The following is a 19,113-nucleotide window of genomic DNA, read 5'->3' on the forward strand; positions in this document are numbered from 1 at the left end:
TTTACTATATAAAGTATAGTATGTATATCTCCAAAATGTCAGGAGTAGTTAGTCATTACAAGAAGTGTTTGTGAACTAAATCACGAATGTGGGATACTGTTTGTCCGTGATTTAAACAGCCCAGCGCTGCTCCCGACGAAGGGAAAACCAATTCTGCAGTAGAGACCTACCTCGGCACTTGTGCAGGTGAAACCAAAGGGAAGATATGCTTCACCATATTTTCTAGTCTTTGGCTTAGAATGAAGTTGGTTTGGAAACATATTCAGCGATGCTTCATCTCCTGCTTTGCGTTTCTGTAGGCGCCCATGCTAGCAGTGTCCAAGCATTTTGTTTTTTGTGTGACAAAAATAAACTGAAAACTAAACCTTGGAATATGTTATTAGTTTAATTCCAAAATATTTCCAAAGCACACTTCAGTTCACACTGCTTGTGATTTTACAGTGTTCAAATGAATACTCTTAGACTTTGCATTCAACACAATGAATGCATTTGTATCAAGTTTCAACTTTTAAAAGTGAGGCTACATCTGAATCTTTCTTTAAAAGGAATTGCACCTAAATTTGCAAAAACTGTAACTATAATATGATATATACAACTGTTAAAAAAAAACTCAGTTTTACACCACATTCTATTGTGATACAACAACTTGGATTTCTTTTCAAGTTTCCTCAGGAGAACAGCTTAATTAATAGAACAGAAGTATAAATAATATCCTTCCTAAAATATGCATATCTCAGGACTGTGGGAAAGAGCAAGAGGAGGAAACCCACGTAGGCACAGGAAGACCACAACAGAGCAAATAACCCACAGAAAAGTCCCAGCCTGGATTTGAACTGGGTACCTTCTTGCTGCAATGTAACAGTCCTAAACACTAGACAGCTGTACTCTTTTGACTGTCTGGATAATTTCATCGCTTCAGGCACATAAACCGAATTCAAATGTGACACCTTTAGTGGGCTACAGCCTCAAACACGGAGACAAAAGAAGGCATTTCTTTGTTTGCAAGCCAAAAAAATGTTGGAGCTATTATTCATTAGTGATTCTCATTTCTCACACATCCCATCCCTAAGAAGATTTTAAACTCAGTCTGGAATCATTACCAAATTATCCCACTTCTCCCTGGTGTCCATTGCCCTGCTCAGCTACAGGGAAGTATCCTGCAAGCTCATTGGTCAGTGCGTGCTTCTGTCCTGCCCATACAAAGTATGTAGGCTGTCCTGACTGGTCTCGCTCTTGTGTATACACAAAGAAGGGGCTGAGTTCAATTGCCAGAGCCGACCTGACCAGGCCGACTCCACCTGAAAGCTCTGAGCAGGGGTGGTAAACTCGCCCGCTGACAGGATGCATGTACAGCGCCTCGGGGCGGAACAGGACGGAGAGTTTCTCTGCGCCGCCACAGTATGATAGCAGCTCCTGCTCGCCCTGCGGTCCAGTGGGGCTCTGCAGCAGGTGGGTGAAGACCACAGGTCGGTCATCGCAGCGCAGGAAATTCCTCTCCCTGCCGCACAGTGACAGGAAGGGGAAGTCATCCTCGTAACGACCACTATGATTCATGCGCAGACGAGTGAAGAAGAAGACTAGGAATTCCTTATCTGGTAACAAAAAACAAATAAATAAAAAATGAGGGCATCAGTAATGGTCTCACAAGTGGTATTAATGCAATTTACTTGAAATTAAAATAATTCAACTGTATATGAACATCGCACTACATTTTGTATAAAACTTTTTTAGTATAACATAAGAATGTGATATTAAATCCATAATTAAATGTCACAGTTTATCATCTCAGTGTAACACAATTTAAATGTCTCTCAAGGATTATCACAAAGTACATTTTTTTTTCTTTTCCCAGTTTAATGTACAACACTACAATGTATTCAAGCTGGCTGCAATTTAAGTGAATTGCGAATTGTGAAATGTCACAAGTTACCTCTCATTTCTTTAGTCTGGTTCCTTGCATCCAAGAATCCAGACATTTTTATAATTAACTGAAATACCTGGTATAAGTGGTCTCAAGCACTTATTTTCTGAAGTATTTCTACATCATGTGTTTAATGTACATAGCTAAGGACCGGCCGCATATGTAATACACCTTATAAGTTGTTTTTAATTTAAAAAGCGCAAATGGTTCAAATATAACCATTTAACATTTGTACATGAATAACAGTAAGACAGAAGGAATAAATAACAAACAGGAGAAATATATACAATCAAAAAGGAAATAAAGGCACACACTGGAGAACAAAGTGCTTGGAAGCAGTGCATTATCACGTGTATCATTCTTGTAAGTGGTCTGAATGGTGAGGTTTACTCAGACCATAGCTCATATTGGTGAGGATGGTGGGCAGGGGTGGGGTGTGGGAGAACAATTTTTGTTAACAGTCTAAATGTCCCAGGGAAGAACCTGTTCATGAGTCTGGAGGTGTGGGACATCCTGGGCTCAGTAGTGGAGTACAAAACACCCAGGCAGTAGGACGGCTCGCTCTCCACTGAGGTGTGGTAGAAGACCAGCGGCAGCTTCTGGTCCAGGTTATTCTTCCTCAGGATGCGTAGAAAGTGCAGCTGCTGTTGGGCCTTCTGCTTGAAACACTTCATGGCTACAGACGTAAGGGCTATGGGTCTGTAGTCATTGAGGCGGTCTATTCCAGTCTTTTGGAGGATGGAAATGATGGCTAAGGCAGACAGGTGGGAATGGTGGCATGAGTCGGGGAGAGGTTGAACAGCATGGTGAGGATTCCCTGACAGTTGTTTCACGCAGGCTTTAACAACATCCCATGGGATGCCGTCAGAGCCGTCAGTTCTCCTGGGGTTCACCGCAAGGTTTGATCCACTTCAGAGAAAGTTTCATCAATGCTGCCTAACAGCAGCTAACAATGGTAAAACAGCACCGCTAACCAACAGAAAAATTCAGGACATCCTCATCACCTCATCTCAATATCATGTCATCTGACAGACGTGAGCTTAAGTGATTCATTGATGTGTATTGATGACTCCATTCACAAAGTTTTGCAGCATCCTCCAGAATAAACAGATGTGGACACTCAGAATTCTGATGTTTGAGGTAAATAGTGGACTGACTGCCTGCTCTTACTACAGATTAACGCTGGCCAGAGTTGTTTGTTCTACAGAAGTCACTAAAGCTACGATAATGCACATGATTTGGGAGGCGTAAGAAAACAGAAATCAGTCAACTGCAATCTACCAGCATATAGCGTTGATATTTTACACGCTGTACCTTTAAAAAAAAGAAGAAGAAGAAGAAGAAGAAGAAGACATTCTTAAGGATGGGAAAAAGGGGTGTGACCATTACACCAGAACCGGACTGAAAAATCAATGACAACTGGTCGTATGGAGTGATGAATACAAACTTTACATTTTGGGCTCAAATTGTCGGCAGTATGTACTGAGGATACCAAACGGGACGGAAGAACAAAACACTATCTTCCCTGAGCCTGGACCTCAGAATTAATGAAGGGATGAGAACAAAAGAGTGCCAAAATCCAAGAGAGAGAGGTTCCAAGCTCGTTAGAATTATACAAACTGTTTATGCCTTAAACTGTATTTCCATGCATGTTTGGATATTTTAATAAATCGTTACATACATTGCCCATTTTCAATTATAAAGAAATGATGGGCCAGTCAAGAGTTTTGCTGTGTACTGTAATGCTGTCATTTCTTAATGTCAAAATAAATAATAAGTCTGTGCTGTATGTTTCTTGGTTACCTTTAAAGCAGGTGACAAAGTTTTTCACTTTGGTATCATCGAGGAAAAGCTGCAAGTAGAGGAATTAAAGTTAACATGATATTTACTGCTAAAGGGAGACTCCGGATGTTTACTTTTTGAAGAGCTAGTTTACTTTCTTACCTGTCCTTGATGGTCGATATAGTAGAAGTATTCTCGGATGCGTGGTGTGGGGCTCTGGCCCTGGACGTACGTAGCGGTCGCTCTGGAGGCGGTTAAGCCGGCTGGTCCGCGGCGCAGAGCGGCCAGAGCTCTGGCGCTGAAAGCCGCGGTCCGGAGGAACAACATAACCGAGTAATAGTAAATAGGCTCCGTATTAAACACGGGAACCGAAAATGTGGTGTTTCACAAACGACAGCCTGTGTGTTTCTGCTATTTGCACACCTTACACAACTCAGATTAAAGCCCCAAGTGTTTACAATCGAACAAACGTTACCCGGAAGTGTTTAAGTGGTGCAATGTGGTCATTTATTTTCTGCTGCCACCTAGTGGATGATATCATGCACACGTTTGAAATGCAGATGTAACGCGCGTATATTTCATGAGAGGCTCGACAAATTAGAAAAGAATAATAGAATTCTAATTGTAATCTTTACATATTAAATACCTGTGTTGTTATTTTACTTGGCCGTATCTAAAAATGTAGTGAAACAGACATTTTTAGACTGTAGATAAGAATCAGGTCATCCTAAAAAAAAAATCTGATGTGTTTGACTTGTCGGTTTGCGGTAGAAAAATGTGAAGTCCAACTCCAAGGTTATGATAGATGGATGAAGCCTTTATTTGTCACATTTGTTTTTTTACAATTATTATTGTTTTGTTCTTATTCTTTCAGTTTTATCAAATACTATTTGGTCTTTATTATCAGTCAATCAGACTTTATTGCTTTTTTTTATGTCAGTTCTTTCAGTGCTAAATGTACAGCACCCGTTCTGCAATGTCTGATTCGGCTGGTTCATATTGAACACCATGTAAAATCTCTCACATCAGCTAAAAGTGAAGATGTTTGAGAAGATATAGCCATAGCAATTTTTTAAAAAAAGGCCAGGTGTACAGCATAGACAAAGTGAAGGTAAGAACAAAATACAGAGTATAACACATATGTATATGGATGTTACATGTTTGACAGTGACTGGTTGCATTAGTTGGTACTAACCTCATAACCACAGAGTACATATTGTTTCTGTTACAATGTTAGCTCATTGTATATTAACTGCTAAAGAAAGAGTGATCGGGTTTATTTGAATGCACCCTCTACAGGGAGTGCAGAATTATTAGGCAAGTTGCATTTTTGAGGAATAATTTTAATATTGAACAACAACCATGTTCTCAATGAACCCAAAAAACTCATTAATATCAAAGCTGAATGTTTTTGGAAGTAGTTTTTAGTTTGTTTTTAGTTTTAGCTATTTTAGGGGGATATCTGTGTGTGCAGGTGACTATTACTGTGCAGAATTATTAGGCAACTTAACAAAAAACAAATATATACCCATTTCAATTATTTATTTTTACCAGTGAAACCAATATAACATCTCCACATTCACAAATATACATTTCTGACATTCAAAAACAAAACAAAAACAAATCAGCGACCAATATAGCCACCTTTCTTTGCAAGGACACTCAAAAGCCTGCCATCCATGGATTCTGTCAGTGTTTTGATCTGTTCACCATCAACACTGCGTGCAGCAGCAACCACAGCCTCCCAGACACTGTTCAGAGAGGTGTACTGTTTTCCCTCCTTGTAAATCTCACATTTGATGATGGACCACAGGTTCTCAATGGGGTTCAGATCAGGTGAACAAGGTGGCCATGTCATTAGTTTTTCTTCTTTTATACCCTTTCTTGCCAGCCACGCTGTGGAGTACTTGGACGCGTGTGATAGAGCATTGTCCTGCATGGAAATCATGTTTTTCTTGAAGGATGCAGACTTCTTCCTGTACCACTGCTTGAAGAAGGTGTATTCCAGAAACTGGGAGTTGAGCTCGACTCCATCCTCAACCCGAAAAGGCCCCACAAGCTCATCTTTGATGATACCAGCCCAAACCAGTACTCCACCGCCACCTTGCTGGCGTCTGAGTCGGACTGGAGCTCTCTGCCCTTTACCAATCCAGCCACGGGCCCATCCATCTGGCCCATCAAGACTCACTCTCATTTCATCAGTCCATAAAACCTTAGAAAAATCAGTCTTGAGATATTTCTTGGCCCAGTCTTGACGTTTCAGCTTGTGTGTCTTGTTCAGTGGTGGTCGTCTTTCAGCCTTTCTTACCTTGGCCATGTCTCTGAGTATTGCACACCTTGTGTTTTTGGGCACTCCAGTGATGTTGCAGCTCTGAAATATGGCCAAACTGGTGGCAAGTGGCATCTTGGCAGCTGCACGCTTGACTTTTCTCAGTTCATGGGCAGTTATTTTGCGCCTTGGTTTTTCCACACGCTTCTTGCGACCCTGTTGACTATTTTGAATGAAACGCTTGATTGTTTGATGATCACGCTTCAGAAGCTTTGCAATTTTGAGACTGCTGCATCCCTCTGCAAGATATCTCACTATTTTTGACTTTTCTGAGCCTGTCAAGTCCTTCTTTTGACCCATTTTGCCAAGGGAAAGGATGTTGCCTAATAATTATGCACACCTGATATAGGGTGTTGATGTCATTAGACCACACCCCTTCTCATTCCAGAGATGCACATCACCTAATATGCTTAATTGGTAGTAGGCTTTCGAGCCTATACAGCTTGGAGTAAGACAACATGCATGAAGAGGATGATGTGGACAAAATACTCATTTGTCTAATAATTCTGCACTCCCTGTAGGAAGTTGGATTTAGATTAAGCCAGTACATTTGCAGTGCATCAGTCTCATTGTACTGTTCATGCATTTATTGTTAGCTGTTCCACTTTGGAGACAGAAGAGGAACTCAGCCTGCAGCAGCAGACAGACTGGTAGAAGAGGAGCTCCGACCTGTCTGGATCAGATCCCAGATACACATCAACAACTCAAGAGTTCATTCAAGGTGTAATTTTGGTTGCTAACGGGGCCAATGGCGCGATATGGCAGCCTCACTTCTGTCAGTCTGCCCCAGGGCAGCTGTGGCTACAACTGTAGCTGCCTCCACCAGTGTGTGAATGTGAGAGTGAATGAATAGTGGAATTGTAAAGCGCTTTGAGTGCCTTGAAAAGCGCTATATAAATGCAATCCATTATTATTATAACATTGTTGCGTGTGTGTGTGTTACCCAAAAAGCCATTTTGCAGGACAGAGAAATCAAAGCAATTCTTATAATTAGTATTTAAATGCATTCAGTTTGTTTGTTGGACGACAAAGAATCACTGAACACCGCCGTTTAAATTGTTAGAGCTATAGCAGGAAGTTGCCTTTATCTTTAATAATGTACCAAACTTTTTAAACCATCTTAAAAAAAAAAAAAAGATAAAATGTCAAAGAAAACAACTCCTCAAGAACTTGTTTTTAAGTTTGTAGTTGGAACCCATTGTAGCAGGAAGCAGGTATTTAGGGCACCTGGACTAAGACATTAAGGATTTCTTATGAAGTACAAGCTTCTTTTTTCCCTTTTTGCAACCCTCCTCCATTCCACCTCCATTCTTACTTTTGCATATTAAAGGTAAGAATTGTGTTTGATTTGAACCAAAAACTTCCCCACATAGAGCACCTTGTAATAAAATAAAATGCATATAAAAGTTCTTCCTGCTTAATGTTCAGGATCATTAGTTAGAGCAGTTGCACTGGTGAAACATTTTAATTTCATTACGGACACCTGCTTTTAAGTCTACCAGTTCAGTTTGATTCATCCATCCATCAGTTCTCTTATTCAGTTCACTGGGGAGCTGGAGCTTATCCCATACACACCAGGGAAATGTCGCTGGTAACCTGCTAACCTAACCCCACCAACTGCATGTATTTGGACCGTTGGAGGAAGTTCAAGTACCTGGATAGAACCCATGCAAACACAGGGAGAAAATGCAAACCGAGTTCAATTCATATAGCACCAAATCACAACAACAGCTGCCTCGAGGTGCTAAGTCAAAATATGCACAAAGGGTAAAATGATGGACAGGGGTTCAAAATCTAAATATATCATTAGGATAGTACCAAAAAACCCCAAAAAACAGAGTTGGTAACATAACAGGCTCTGAAATGGCACGTTTGCTGTGGCTGCGGGTACCATTATAGGATAGGTCTTGAAGTAATCAACTGCTCCTGTATTAAACACGGCTTCCCAGTCATAATAAAAGCTCCTGGTGAAATTTTTAAAAAAAAATTTTTTATTTGAGAGCATTTGCGTACGTGCTTGTCATTCTGTCTATAAAAATGATTGCTCAAAAGGTTTTCAATAAATTCTGAAAAAAGTGTGTTGCATTGCATTTGGATAGTACTTGTTTTGTATTGAATTCTATTCCTTTAAAAGTGAATAATGCCCTGAGAGTCAATTGCCTTGGTGGTTGTGCAAATTACCTGCTGACTTGGCCTCAGGATGTCGCCAGGCAAGAATCAAGCGCACCCAAAGGGAATCAGTGATCATGTGCGCAGCAGAGGGGGAGTGAGAGACGAAAGGAGCAGCGGCAGAGCATGGCAGTTGGTGTTGTGTGATTACACGTGCGTTATTTAACCTGTAAGTGTGATTAGCTTTGACGGGTTAACTAGTATGATAATAGCTATAGTTGTCTGTGCATGTTAAAGTTATGCCTCGGTATATTGATACCATATTGGTAGGATTATTTAATTATTTAATTAATTTGTTAATGCCAGTGGCCAGAATGTCCTGCAATAATTACATCAAGCCGTTAAAGGATTTTTCTTTTGTTTATTGTTTAGTTTAACTGCTGTTAGCTTGCCACGTTCTTGCCTTACTACTAGTAACTTGTAGTGATGGGTCGTTCGCGAACGAAATGGCTCTTAGAACCGACTCTTTGACGTGAACGACGCGAGCCGGCTCCTTATCGCGAGCCGTCACATTTTTTTTTTTGTTTTTGTTTTTTTTCCCCCTCTTTCTCTCACCCTCTCTCTCTCGCACTTTTTTTCCGCTTCACTCTGCACGCGAGTCTTGTGCTTTATGCTGGGCAGAGGGGGGAGGGGCGGTAGTTACACTCTTTGGAGTTGACTTCACGCCGCAATGCATTATGGGAGCGCAGCGCCATTTTCGGGGTCTACGAATCAAACCAAACACACTGTGTTAGAACGACGACTACAAGAAAGATGCTTAAAAGCAGCTCAAAAGAGAATGAACTGTATAGAGACCGATTTCATTCAGAGGCGAAGCAGCGGTACTTGCAGAAAATAGCCTGCATTGGAAATGTGAACCCGTATGAAATACGGCCGTGGAGTAGAAACCCTGAAGACCAACCGCTATTGATGTAGCCTGACATATTCTCGTACCTTGTCTGTGGAGTCAGCGCGTACAAGTCGTCATTCAAGCAAAGGTAAGTCAGCTCGAGTACTGCGAGTGAAATGTGTTTGATTTCCCTGCAAACATTCAGATTAGTGCAGCATAAATTCATTCATGAGGGGAAATTACAGTGAGAACATGTGGAGGCTGTTAGAGGGATAACATAGTGAGTTCAGTGCATTGATGTGACACTGTCCTGAAGGATTGTTATTCTTTATGGTTAAAGAAATTGCACTAATTTATTCATATTTATTATAAATAATCCTAATTATACATCTTGCTTCCATGTTTGTATCTTGTGTCACTAAAAATACATTTTATTTTAATTTTATATATTGATCAATGACCTGCAGAATCTCCTTATCATATTAAGTGATTCATAATTGTCACTTTATGCTTTCTCCATCTCTAAAGTGATGACATCCTTGCATTACATCCTTTAGGTTCATTTTCTGCAGGCAGGTTTCTGACAGAGAACAGGCAGATTTAGAATATAACATGCAGCGTTCTATAGATGGAAAAAGAAATGAAAAATTACATGTATGTGCTAACTTTCTAAACACTTTGTTACATTTATGATAAAGTAGATTAAACACATTTATGTCTGCCTTGGCTCATAGTTCTTGTCTTTAAATGAACTTTGTCTGTGTGTGTTTCAGGTCCTGCACTCTCAAAGACTGAATGAACCAGCATTGCAGCCATGGGTCACTGTGAGCATCACAGGGAAGGTTGAAGCCGCCCACTGCACCTGTATGGCCAGAGTCGCAGAGACCTGCAGCCATGTCGCTGCTCTTCTGTTTAATGTAGAAGCAACAGTGTTGATCCGTGGCACAAGGACTGTTACAGATGAACCTGCATACTGGGTTTTGCTGGGTAATATGACCAAGATACAGCCAGAGGTTGGCCATAAGATAGACTTCTCCTCTTCAGCTGCCCAAAAAAGGCTCTCAATCAAAACATAAACAGACCATCTGTAGTGACAGGTAAAAGGAGGGGTCCTCAAAACAGAAAAATCCCACCTGCTACTTTGGAGGAGTTGTCACTGCTATTGGATACTTTGCTGGAACACAGTAAAGCTGTGGGTTGTGGGAATGACCCATAATGTTTTATCTAGGGGTCTAGATTTATGCCTGTAGTGCACTGCCATGTAAATAATTTGCATTTACTGAATATATACTGACTGAGTACCACTGTTCAAAAGTTGAATAAAGAAACAAACTAATTTTTGCCTCTTTTTTTTTTTTTTATTGAAACCACCTTATAGAGCATCACATCAGTTACAATGTAGAATCCATGTCATTTATAGTTTACAAATGACAAAATGTTTACACAAAATCATGAGTGTTTACATGACATCACCCACTACTAACATTATTTACTGTATCTTTTGAAAAAATACAGCAATTTTAACAGCACAAGACTTAAGAATATTTAACAGGAGCAGGTTTCATTTTCCCCTGGTTTTATTATCACACTGTTCACCAAAACGCAGCAAACCTTCACCATCTTATCCAGGAGGGTCACCTCTTCACCCTCACATGGAAGAAGTAATCTGATTGGCATGGTGGTATGTTTGAAGCAGGTCCCTTGTGTAGCGCTGGAACCCAGTCATGATGTTTCATCCATTTCATAGGCTGGTTTGCTGCAATAATGCCAAATAATTAGCATCTCTATAGATAGAAGGTAGTTCTGCAAAATCACTCAGTAGGATGTTTGTTCTAATTTGCTATGACCTCAGAGCGCATAGAAAATAAAACTAATAGGCTATAAAGAGTGATATGAACATATTTAGAACTTACCGGAATGAAAATGTCTGGAGCACCAACAGATATTTGGAGATGGAAGAGGACTACACGTCAGCTCGTCTCACAGCTGCTATCCAGGCTGGACGCCTTCGTTTGGTAACATCAATACACGAGCTGCCTCATGTTGCTTCCGGGTTGGGAAAGAATGAAAAGATAAACCCTTTTCAAGCTTATTCTCTTGCCGGTCGTGCAATCGAACATTGCAGCCGACCACACAGCAAATACGAACCATGGCTGTTGTGTGTGACTTCGCTCCCTTTTCACTTGCGCTAGACCCCCAAAATGGCGGATCGGGCCAAAATCCTTTCCACGCCCACCCCCCGTGACATCACGCTCCAAAGCCCTATAGTGCAGGAACAGAGCAGGAGGTAGAGACAGAGAAAGAGAGCCAGGGACAACAACATCACATTAGAAAGGTATAGTAATCATACACAACTATTTTCAGTTGCAGATGATAAAGGATTCAGAAAGTTTATTCATGCGGGCCCATATGACAGAGAATATGCATGTTCTTTTTGTTTTCATATTATAATTTATATTTAATTGTGTTGTGGTTTGCAGTGTTTTGTGTTGTTTCACTTTAAATTTGTAAAAGGAAAAAGCGGAAAATTGAAATAGTTAAAAGTTGAAGTGTGAATAGTTGATTTTTGTATTATATGATTTATTTATTACCTTTTTTTGTGGAGTGAATAAATAAAAGTATATTTACGGTGGCCCCTATAGACAAAGCACGTAAAAACTCCAAAACACGTACGAACTCTGAACCACATACAAACCCTGAAGCACGTACAAACTCCAAAATACGTAAAAACACGTAAAAACTCAGAAGCACATAAAAACTCAAAACACGTACAAAAGACAACAGAAGTGCTCCAGGATGCTGGGCGCAGTGTTGAGCTTTTGTTACCTAGTGGCTACACAAGCCAGCAAGTACCAACGACCGGATTTGGTGTGTGGTAATAACAGGTAAATGACCTTTTTTTTTTTTAAATTATTTGAATATATATGAGTGCCTGTGTATAAATACACAAACAATACACACACAATACACACATGCTTTCAATTGTGTAATTTAAGTGATCTAGTAGCTCTGCTTTGGAAGTTCAGTTCATGCTAGAAATGTGTTTTATATTTATATATAAACATATATAAATAAAACCACTTTTTTTTTTACGTTAGTAATTCCTTTTGTGCACAATTTTATATTATTGTTAATAATAAATTAATTAAAGCAACAAAACAACCTGAAGAGCCGGTTCAGAGCCGAAAGAGCCGGCTCTTTTTAGTGAGCCGAACCGAAAGAGCCGGATCTCTAAAAAGAGCCGGAAATCCCATCACTAGTAACTTGTAAGACATGTGCTATTTAGCCAACTAATGGTGTTACAGTGACCCCTTGTGGACATTGTCAACTATTGCTGTGTCTGAGTAGATGATGTGTTATGCTTGGTTCTTAGTTATCTTTGACATAGAATTCCCTGTTTCTGTTTCCAGACAACCATGCTTATAGTCAATTATACTGCATCCGCTCTAACCATAAGTTCATGTCTGGCTGTCCCACATTTGGGTTAAACATGTCAAGCTCTGATGTAACTAATTCTTCTGTGGAGCGCAATTAAAGACAGTGAACTAAACTCCTGGACTGCTGCAGTCTTTTTGACTGAAGACTTAGGCCAGACTTGTATACCCAGCACTTTCAGTATACCGTATTTCCCGGACTACAGAGTGCACCTGAATATTAGCCGCACAAGCTAAAATCAGGGGAAAATCCTGTTTTGTACATACATTAGCCGCACCTGACTAAAAGCCGCAGGTGTTTCAATGTTGACTTATCATATGTAAGAGAATATGCACAAAGTGAATTGTCAGGAAAGAGATGGCTGTTTGGAGACATCACTTTTATTAATATTTTGAAAAACAAGTTATGGGTACATATTTGCATAACTTTTTAGGGTATATGTACAAGTACCGGTAATTACAAGTACGAAACATGTACTGTGCTTCATAAATGAGTAACAAATGTAGTACATAACAATAACCTACAGCACACCAGAAAAATAGATTCGGCCTACCTTTTGGGCTCAGGTGCAGTGACACGGCTTTAACAAGAAGAAAAGTCAGTCATTCACCACCATCTTTCTCTTCTTCCTGCGCAAAAAACCACTAAAGTCCTCTCCTCCAGTGTCGGAAACGAACAGGTTCAGGATGGCTTCGTCATCCACTCTCCGCTTCTCTCCTTCGTTGTCACTTTCAAAACCAAAGAAATCCTCGTTGTCAGTGTCGGAGTCGAACACCCTCTGAAGGGCCATGGCGGTGTCCTCCTCTCCATCATGCAGCAGTCCAGCCCTTCGAAATCCGTTCCACGCTGTCAGAATCCAATGGTGGAGTTGGGCATAACTTGCTTTTCGCAAGTTTATCGCCGCTCATCATCCACGCCTCCAGCTGAACACGTAGTGCTACTTTGAAGTTTGTTTTTCGCGCTACTTCGTACGGCACTACGTTGCCTGGCGGATGGACATGTGACCAACATACCACTCTTGAACCCCGATCCTTCCGCCAGGCAACGTAGTGCCGTACAACAGCGGAACAAACAAAACAAATCCGCTCATGGACAATCCATAGAAAAGCCGCACCTGACTAAAAGCCGCAGGGTTCAAAGCTTGTGCAAAAAGTAGCGGCTTATAGCCCGACAATTACGGTATATATGTATATCTGCAGTGGAGGTTTGTGCTTGGAGTCAGGGCCGGCCCGTGGCATAGGCCGTATAGGCAAATGCTAAGGGCGCCGTCCATCAGGGGGCGCCACGCCAGTGCCACAAATGTTGAAAAAAAAAATGAAAAAAAAGTTGGTACTATTATTTCTAAATACAAAAAATAATCCCACGTTAATTAAAATGCAAAGTAAAGCTTATTTAATAGAAATATTATTTGTTAAAACATTACGCCCCCCCCCCCCCCCCTCCCCGCACGGTGCGCCCCCTCCCTTCCCGTATCATGGTTCCTTTTGGACGTCACCACATCAAAAAATCAACACAAGATGTCAAAACGGCCAAAACTGTCAGGTGCCCAGGGAAGAAAAAAGAGAAAAGAAGAGGAGGAGAAACGAGAAAAAGACAGAGGTAGGTAACGTTAGCCTACATGAAATTATTTGTCTGAATGTGATAGTAACCTAAATTTTTAGCATTAAGCTAATGTTACATGATTCGCTAATTGCTAATCAATAAATAGCTAGTTAACTGTTTTAACGTCAGTTAATATTGTGGAGGGGGCTAAATTGTTATGGAAAATAATAATGTAACGTTAGGTAATTACAGTACTCCCACCTTTCCCACCATTCCTAATTTGTATTCATCTTTTAAGCAGGTGTTTTTTGTTTACATTGTTATTGCCTTCTGGTTAGCTAACGTTTACCCTGCAGGTAATAGTCACTTTTCCACCCCTGTATATATTATAGTTGTAAGCCTAGTTGTTAAAGTGCACATCATTAATGTTAATTAAGCAATATCACATGAGAGGGAATGCTGTTTTTTAATATGAGCACTGCTGTGATTCGGTCAAAGATAATCATAACATAACATTCTCATATGATATTATACTGTTACTTTGCATTCTGCTATTCAGCATTTCACTGTAATGATGACAATAAATTGAATCTAATCTAATTTGCATATCAGTTAACATCATACATATATCTCTTTGGTTTTTCATTTATATTATATCATTTCATTTTATTCCTGGAATCATATGTTTTTATTATTAGACTTTAATACTCAGTGGTGTCACATACTCCTCTCTTCAGATGCACTGTTGAAGTTTCTAAATCCCACCCCTGGGCCATCTACCACATCTACCGCTGCTGCCTCCACTTCAGCAGCACAACCCACCAGTGATGCAGCATCAGCAGCACAACCCAGCCATGATGCAGCAGGATCAAGCGGTCTTCCTGTTGCCTCCACCTCAGCAGCACAATCCACCAGTTTTGCAGCAGCATCAAGCGGTGTTATTGTATTTCATATATTCATTTTTTTATTTTTTGTATTCATTTATTTATTCATATATTTTTTTATCTTGTTAATTATTCTGATTGTGAATTTGCTTTCTTTAAGTAAAAAAAAAGGTCAAAGACAAAGCTATTCGGTTTCTTGTGAGTACATACACTACACTGCCAATGTAGGGGGGCGCCACCTAAAATCTTGCCTAGGGCGCCAGATTGGTTAGGGCCGGGCCTGCTTGGAGTGCTTCTTGTTCCTATTTAGAGAATAGATGTCTGCTTTCTTTGTCTCCCTGAATGCACCATTTAAATTATTAGAACCACAGAAGGAAGTTATCTGCATCTTTACTTACTCATTAGACTAGCTCAAATAAAAACTGATAAAATGCCAAAACAAACAAATTCCTAAGACACTTTATCACAACATCTGTTATGTTATTATGAGGTTGGGGTTTGTGGCTGGACTCCATTGTAGTTGGCATTTTCAGCATTTAGACTGAACTTCTCATAAAGCTTTTTTCTGTTTGCACTGGTTAACTTTGTAATTACATCCTATAATGTGTTGTTTGACTTGGATGAAAAAACCGTCCTACATACCAGAGTTGTTAGTTTAGAATTTTCTAATAAGTTTTTATTTTTTATTTTATTTTGACTTTTGGATTTTGATTCAGTTTAGTTTCAGTTACTTTCCACAGTGGATTTTTTCTTGTTTCAGTTTAGGTTATATGGTTTGAAAATGTTTAGTTTTACTTCATTTATTTAGTTTCATTGTTGATTTCAGTCTTTTTCATTATTATTTTATAGCTGGCATGTATCGGGGGCACAATTTTGAAAACCAGCACAAACGTTGCTATAGAAACACAAAAGCTTTTGAAAGCAGTTAATTTAGACATTTTAGACATCCAGAGTCTCATTAAATGTCAAATCAAGCAAGTTGTAATAACATTTTGACCAAACTAACAGGAACTAAAACTAATATTTCCTCTATATTTCTCTTTTATTGTAGTAAATTCTGCAAGCACAAAATCACTTCAGTTAGTTTACTTTTATATTTTTATTTTATTTTAGTTAAGTAAAATATTTTTTTCACATCTAATTTTAGTTTTTCAGTTTAGTTTTAGTTACCTACAATGACTTTGCTACATGCAGTACATTTTATTAAAGTAAGATAGTCAGATGTTGTCCTATATATTCCTGTTTTATGTTGAGGATCATGCAGATACAACCATCAAACACTTCAGAACACCATTTTATATTTGGCATTTCTGCAGCTTTGGAACTCTAATGTATGTAAGAGAGTAAACAATGATAGCACTGTAGTTTCCGACCATGCACCAAGTTGTTTTGTGATAATACCAAGTTTGAGAAAAGAAAAAAAATATCTGATGGTAATTTAAACCCAAATGACTCAAGGATCAAGAATTTATCAGTTATGTGGGAATCCTGATAGTTCTGAATTCATGATAGCACAAACATGCTTACAAGGAGCAACTCATTCTTAGTCTTACAGCTGCGTTCTTCAAACACTATCATTTTAGGAGAGACACCTGTAGCTCTAACAGTTCATCTGCAAAGGGTCTAAGCCTTTTATATTTGCCATACCTACATGGGAATCTCCTGTGTGTGAGGCCATAATGCATGTAGGAAATTCTGAAACTGTGCTTGTTTATTGTGTAACTAAAATGCGATCAAATCTTAACATACCGGGTGGCACGGTGGTTAGCACTGTTGCCGCAGAGCAAGAAGATCCTGAATTCAATTCTCTCATGAGGCCGGGGTCTTTCTATGTGGAGTTTGCATGTTCTCCCGGTGTTTGTGTGGGTTCCTTTTGGGTACTTCAGCTTCCTCCCACTGTCCAAAGACAGTTTGTGAGGATAGGTTAATTGATTAATCCAAATTACCCATAGGTGTGAGCGTGAATGGTTGTATGTCTCTGTGTGTTAGACTGGTGACCTGTCAAGGATGCCCCCGCCTCTCGCCCTATGTCAGCTGGGATAGGCTCCAGGGCACCCTGCGACCCTGAAAAGGATAAGCGGAAGCGAATGGATGGATGGAATCTTAATCTACTTTCAGTTGGTTAGCAGTTTAAGAGCAACTTTGAGCAAGGAGGAAACTAAGATCTTTTACCTGAGTGAGGAGGTTTGGCGGACCTCTATGATTGCCCATTGACACATTCTGACACATTCTTTCAAATTACATGGAAGTTTGATTCAAATCATTGATACAGAAATAAATCTTACAAAAACCTAAAGTGGACTGTGAAACTGACAAACAGAATTTACAGTACCCTGGATATAGTGTCATTATGAATACTATAATATAATAAATATACATAAATTGGAAGCCATATCATTATAACATTTTTTAACAGACCTGGTTGTGCAACAGCACCACCAGGAAGATCATTATGTATATGAAGGATTTTGTAAGATTAACATATGAAAAACAAAGTAAGTGCATCACAGTAGTGAATGTGCTGTACTGTTTATGGGCTCAATTCATCACTGCTATGTTGTTGGACTTTTCAAATTATGAGATATTTTTGTGTTTTGATGCTGACTTTATTGAGTTGTGAGATGTGAGCAAATCTTCAGTGAGATTGTGCAGGGATCATGTTTGTGCTCTAACCTGCAGGATTTCATAACCGGCTGACAGTATAGTAGCAATGCTAAAGACAGAGAAAATAAAAAGTGAAAATAATTTGCAGCAAAGAGTGAAGGAATGCAACACCTTGTTGTATCACCTGACTCTGGACACATAAGAATCAGTCAACCATGAAATCAAAATGCAATGTATATCTGTTACAGCTTCTCAATAACATCCATCCATCCATCGTCATCCGCTTTGTCCGGGGTCGGGTCGCGGGGGCAGCAGCCTAAGCAAAGAGCAAAGAGAGTGTGTGTGTGTGTGTGTGTGTGTTCTCAATAACATTCTCCACAAAATATATTTGGAAGTCAGTGTTTTATGTTTTATGAGTATATAAGTGCTGTCAGTTGTGGGACTGCAAGGGCACCCTGAATGCACCAATTAAATCATTAGAACCACAGCAAGAAGCCGTCTGTACTATGTGGCAAACTTGTTAATCCGGTTTGGGCGGGAAAAAAAGTGAAGAAGTGTCTTCAAAACATCCGTCGAGTTATTATGGGTGTGGGGTTTGTGTTTGAAATTTAGTGAAGCAGGTATTTTTGCCATTTGGACAAAAGGACTAGTTTTGAACCACAAGCTTTTTGCTATTTGCACTACATACACTTCTATTTCCTCGTCGTATTTGATTTAAACCAACAAGTGTCTTTAATGAGTTTTATGTTCAGGATCATGCAACTGCTTTAGTGAAACATTTCAATACTGACACCTGTGCTTCAAATCTAACAATTTTGAAAACCTGAAAAAGTACAACAGAATTCACAAAGGGACAAACATAGAGGAGTACCTGTGGGATTTGAAATGTAAGTATAAAATTAAATAATGGAGAGGTGGTAAATGTATATAGTAAGGCAGGGGTATCCATCTCCAGAGCCACTGTCCTGCAGTTTTTAGATGCTTCCAACACAGCTGAATAAAAGGGTTGGATTACCTCCTCAGCATGCCTTCAAGTTTGGCAAAGGCCTGGTAACAGGCCATTCATCTGATTCAGGTGTGTTAGAACAAGGATGTGTCTGAAGGCTACTGGACAGTAGCTCTAAAGGACTGGAATTGGACACCCCTGTTGTAGGTCTTTGTGGTGAGGTGTGGTTGGCGGTACCGTGCGGACGCACCTGCACGGCATCCGTCCGCAGTATTTAAAACCATGGGGAAGCAGGGGTAGAGAGTTGTGGTGTAGCGTTATGTGTGGCTGGCAGCTTGTGAGTTGCAGCGGAATGAATAAAGATGGCTCTGATTAAAGATGTCTAATTCACACCAGTCTTTAACATACAATATAACAAAATCAGCTTTTAGGTATTGGCTATATCTCATTGACCATTGAGTTGGTAAGCTGGTGGAGGTCAGTGAGAGTTTTCACTTAATAGAACCTTTTTGTCAGGGGTTACATAACATTAAAATGTATATTTATCATTCTTTACAGAATTGTAAAACGGCAATTGTGAAGTCAAACAGTCCCCGAATGCCATCCATTTAAATCACAGCAAGAGGTTGGCTGTACCTTCACTTATGTATCTAAGTTGTTTATTCAGCTTTA

The 19,113-nt window shown here is 39.8% G+C and overlaps 1 protein-coding gene and 2 long non-coding RNA genes across 3 annotated transcripts in view; 1 reads left to right on the forward strand and 2 right to left on the reverse strand.

The window, feature by feature from the left end:
• Nucleotides 1–19,113, forward strand: part of LOC146689115 (uncharacterized) — a 370,205-nt gene that overhangs the window by 71,469 nt on the left and 279,623 nt on the right. The window lies entirely within an intron of this gene.
• On the reverse strand, nucleotides 366–4,190 carry lg17h8orf82 (linkage group 17 C8orf82 homolog). Its single transcript, XM_085437241.1, has 3 exons — nucleotides 3,866–4,190; nucleotides 3,725–3,773; nucleotides 366–1,592 (listed from the first exon to the last, which is right to left on the reverse strand). Exons 1-3 carry the CDS (start codon nucleotides 4,028–4,030, stop codon nucleotides 1,105–1,107), a joined length of 702 nt encoding a protein of 233 aa, XP_085293367.1. The 5' UTR covers nucleotides 4,031–4,190; the 3' UTR covers nucleotides 366–1,104.
• Nucleotides 10,404–13,431, reverse strand: LOC146689119 (uncharacterized). Its single transcript, XR_014916025.1, has 3 exons — nucleotides 13,019–13,431; nucleotides 10,944–11,292; nucleotides 10,404–10,786 (listed from the first exon to the last, which is right to left on the reverse strand). It is a non-coding gene; the product is annotated as an uncharacterized LOC146689119 (long non-coding RNA).

Source organism: Copadichromis virginalis, linkage group LG17, assembly GCF_057382275.1.
Source record: "Copadichromis virginalis isolate Kocher_CV1m ecotype Utaka linkage group LG17, C_Virginalis_male_GT1.1, whole genome shotgun sequence".
NCBI lineage: Eukaryota > Metazoa > Chordata > Actinopteri > Cichliformes > Cichlidae > Copadichromis > Copadichromis virginalis.

Bases quoted from the DNA above. Each gene is read 5' to 3' on its own strand.
- lg17h8orf82 (XM_085437241.1), bottom strand. From the start codon at position 4,030: ATGTTGTTCCTCCGGACCGCGGCTTTCAGCGCCAGAGCTCTGGCCGCT. The intron at 3,774-3,865 runs GTAAGAAAGTAA...CTCTACTTGCAG, and splicing joins ATATCGACCATCAAGGACAG to CTTTTCCTCGATGATACCAA. The intron at 1,593-3,724 runs GTAACCAAGAAA...TTTTGTTACCAG, and splicing joins CTTTGTCACCTGCTTTAAAG to ATAAGGAATTCCTAGTCTTC.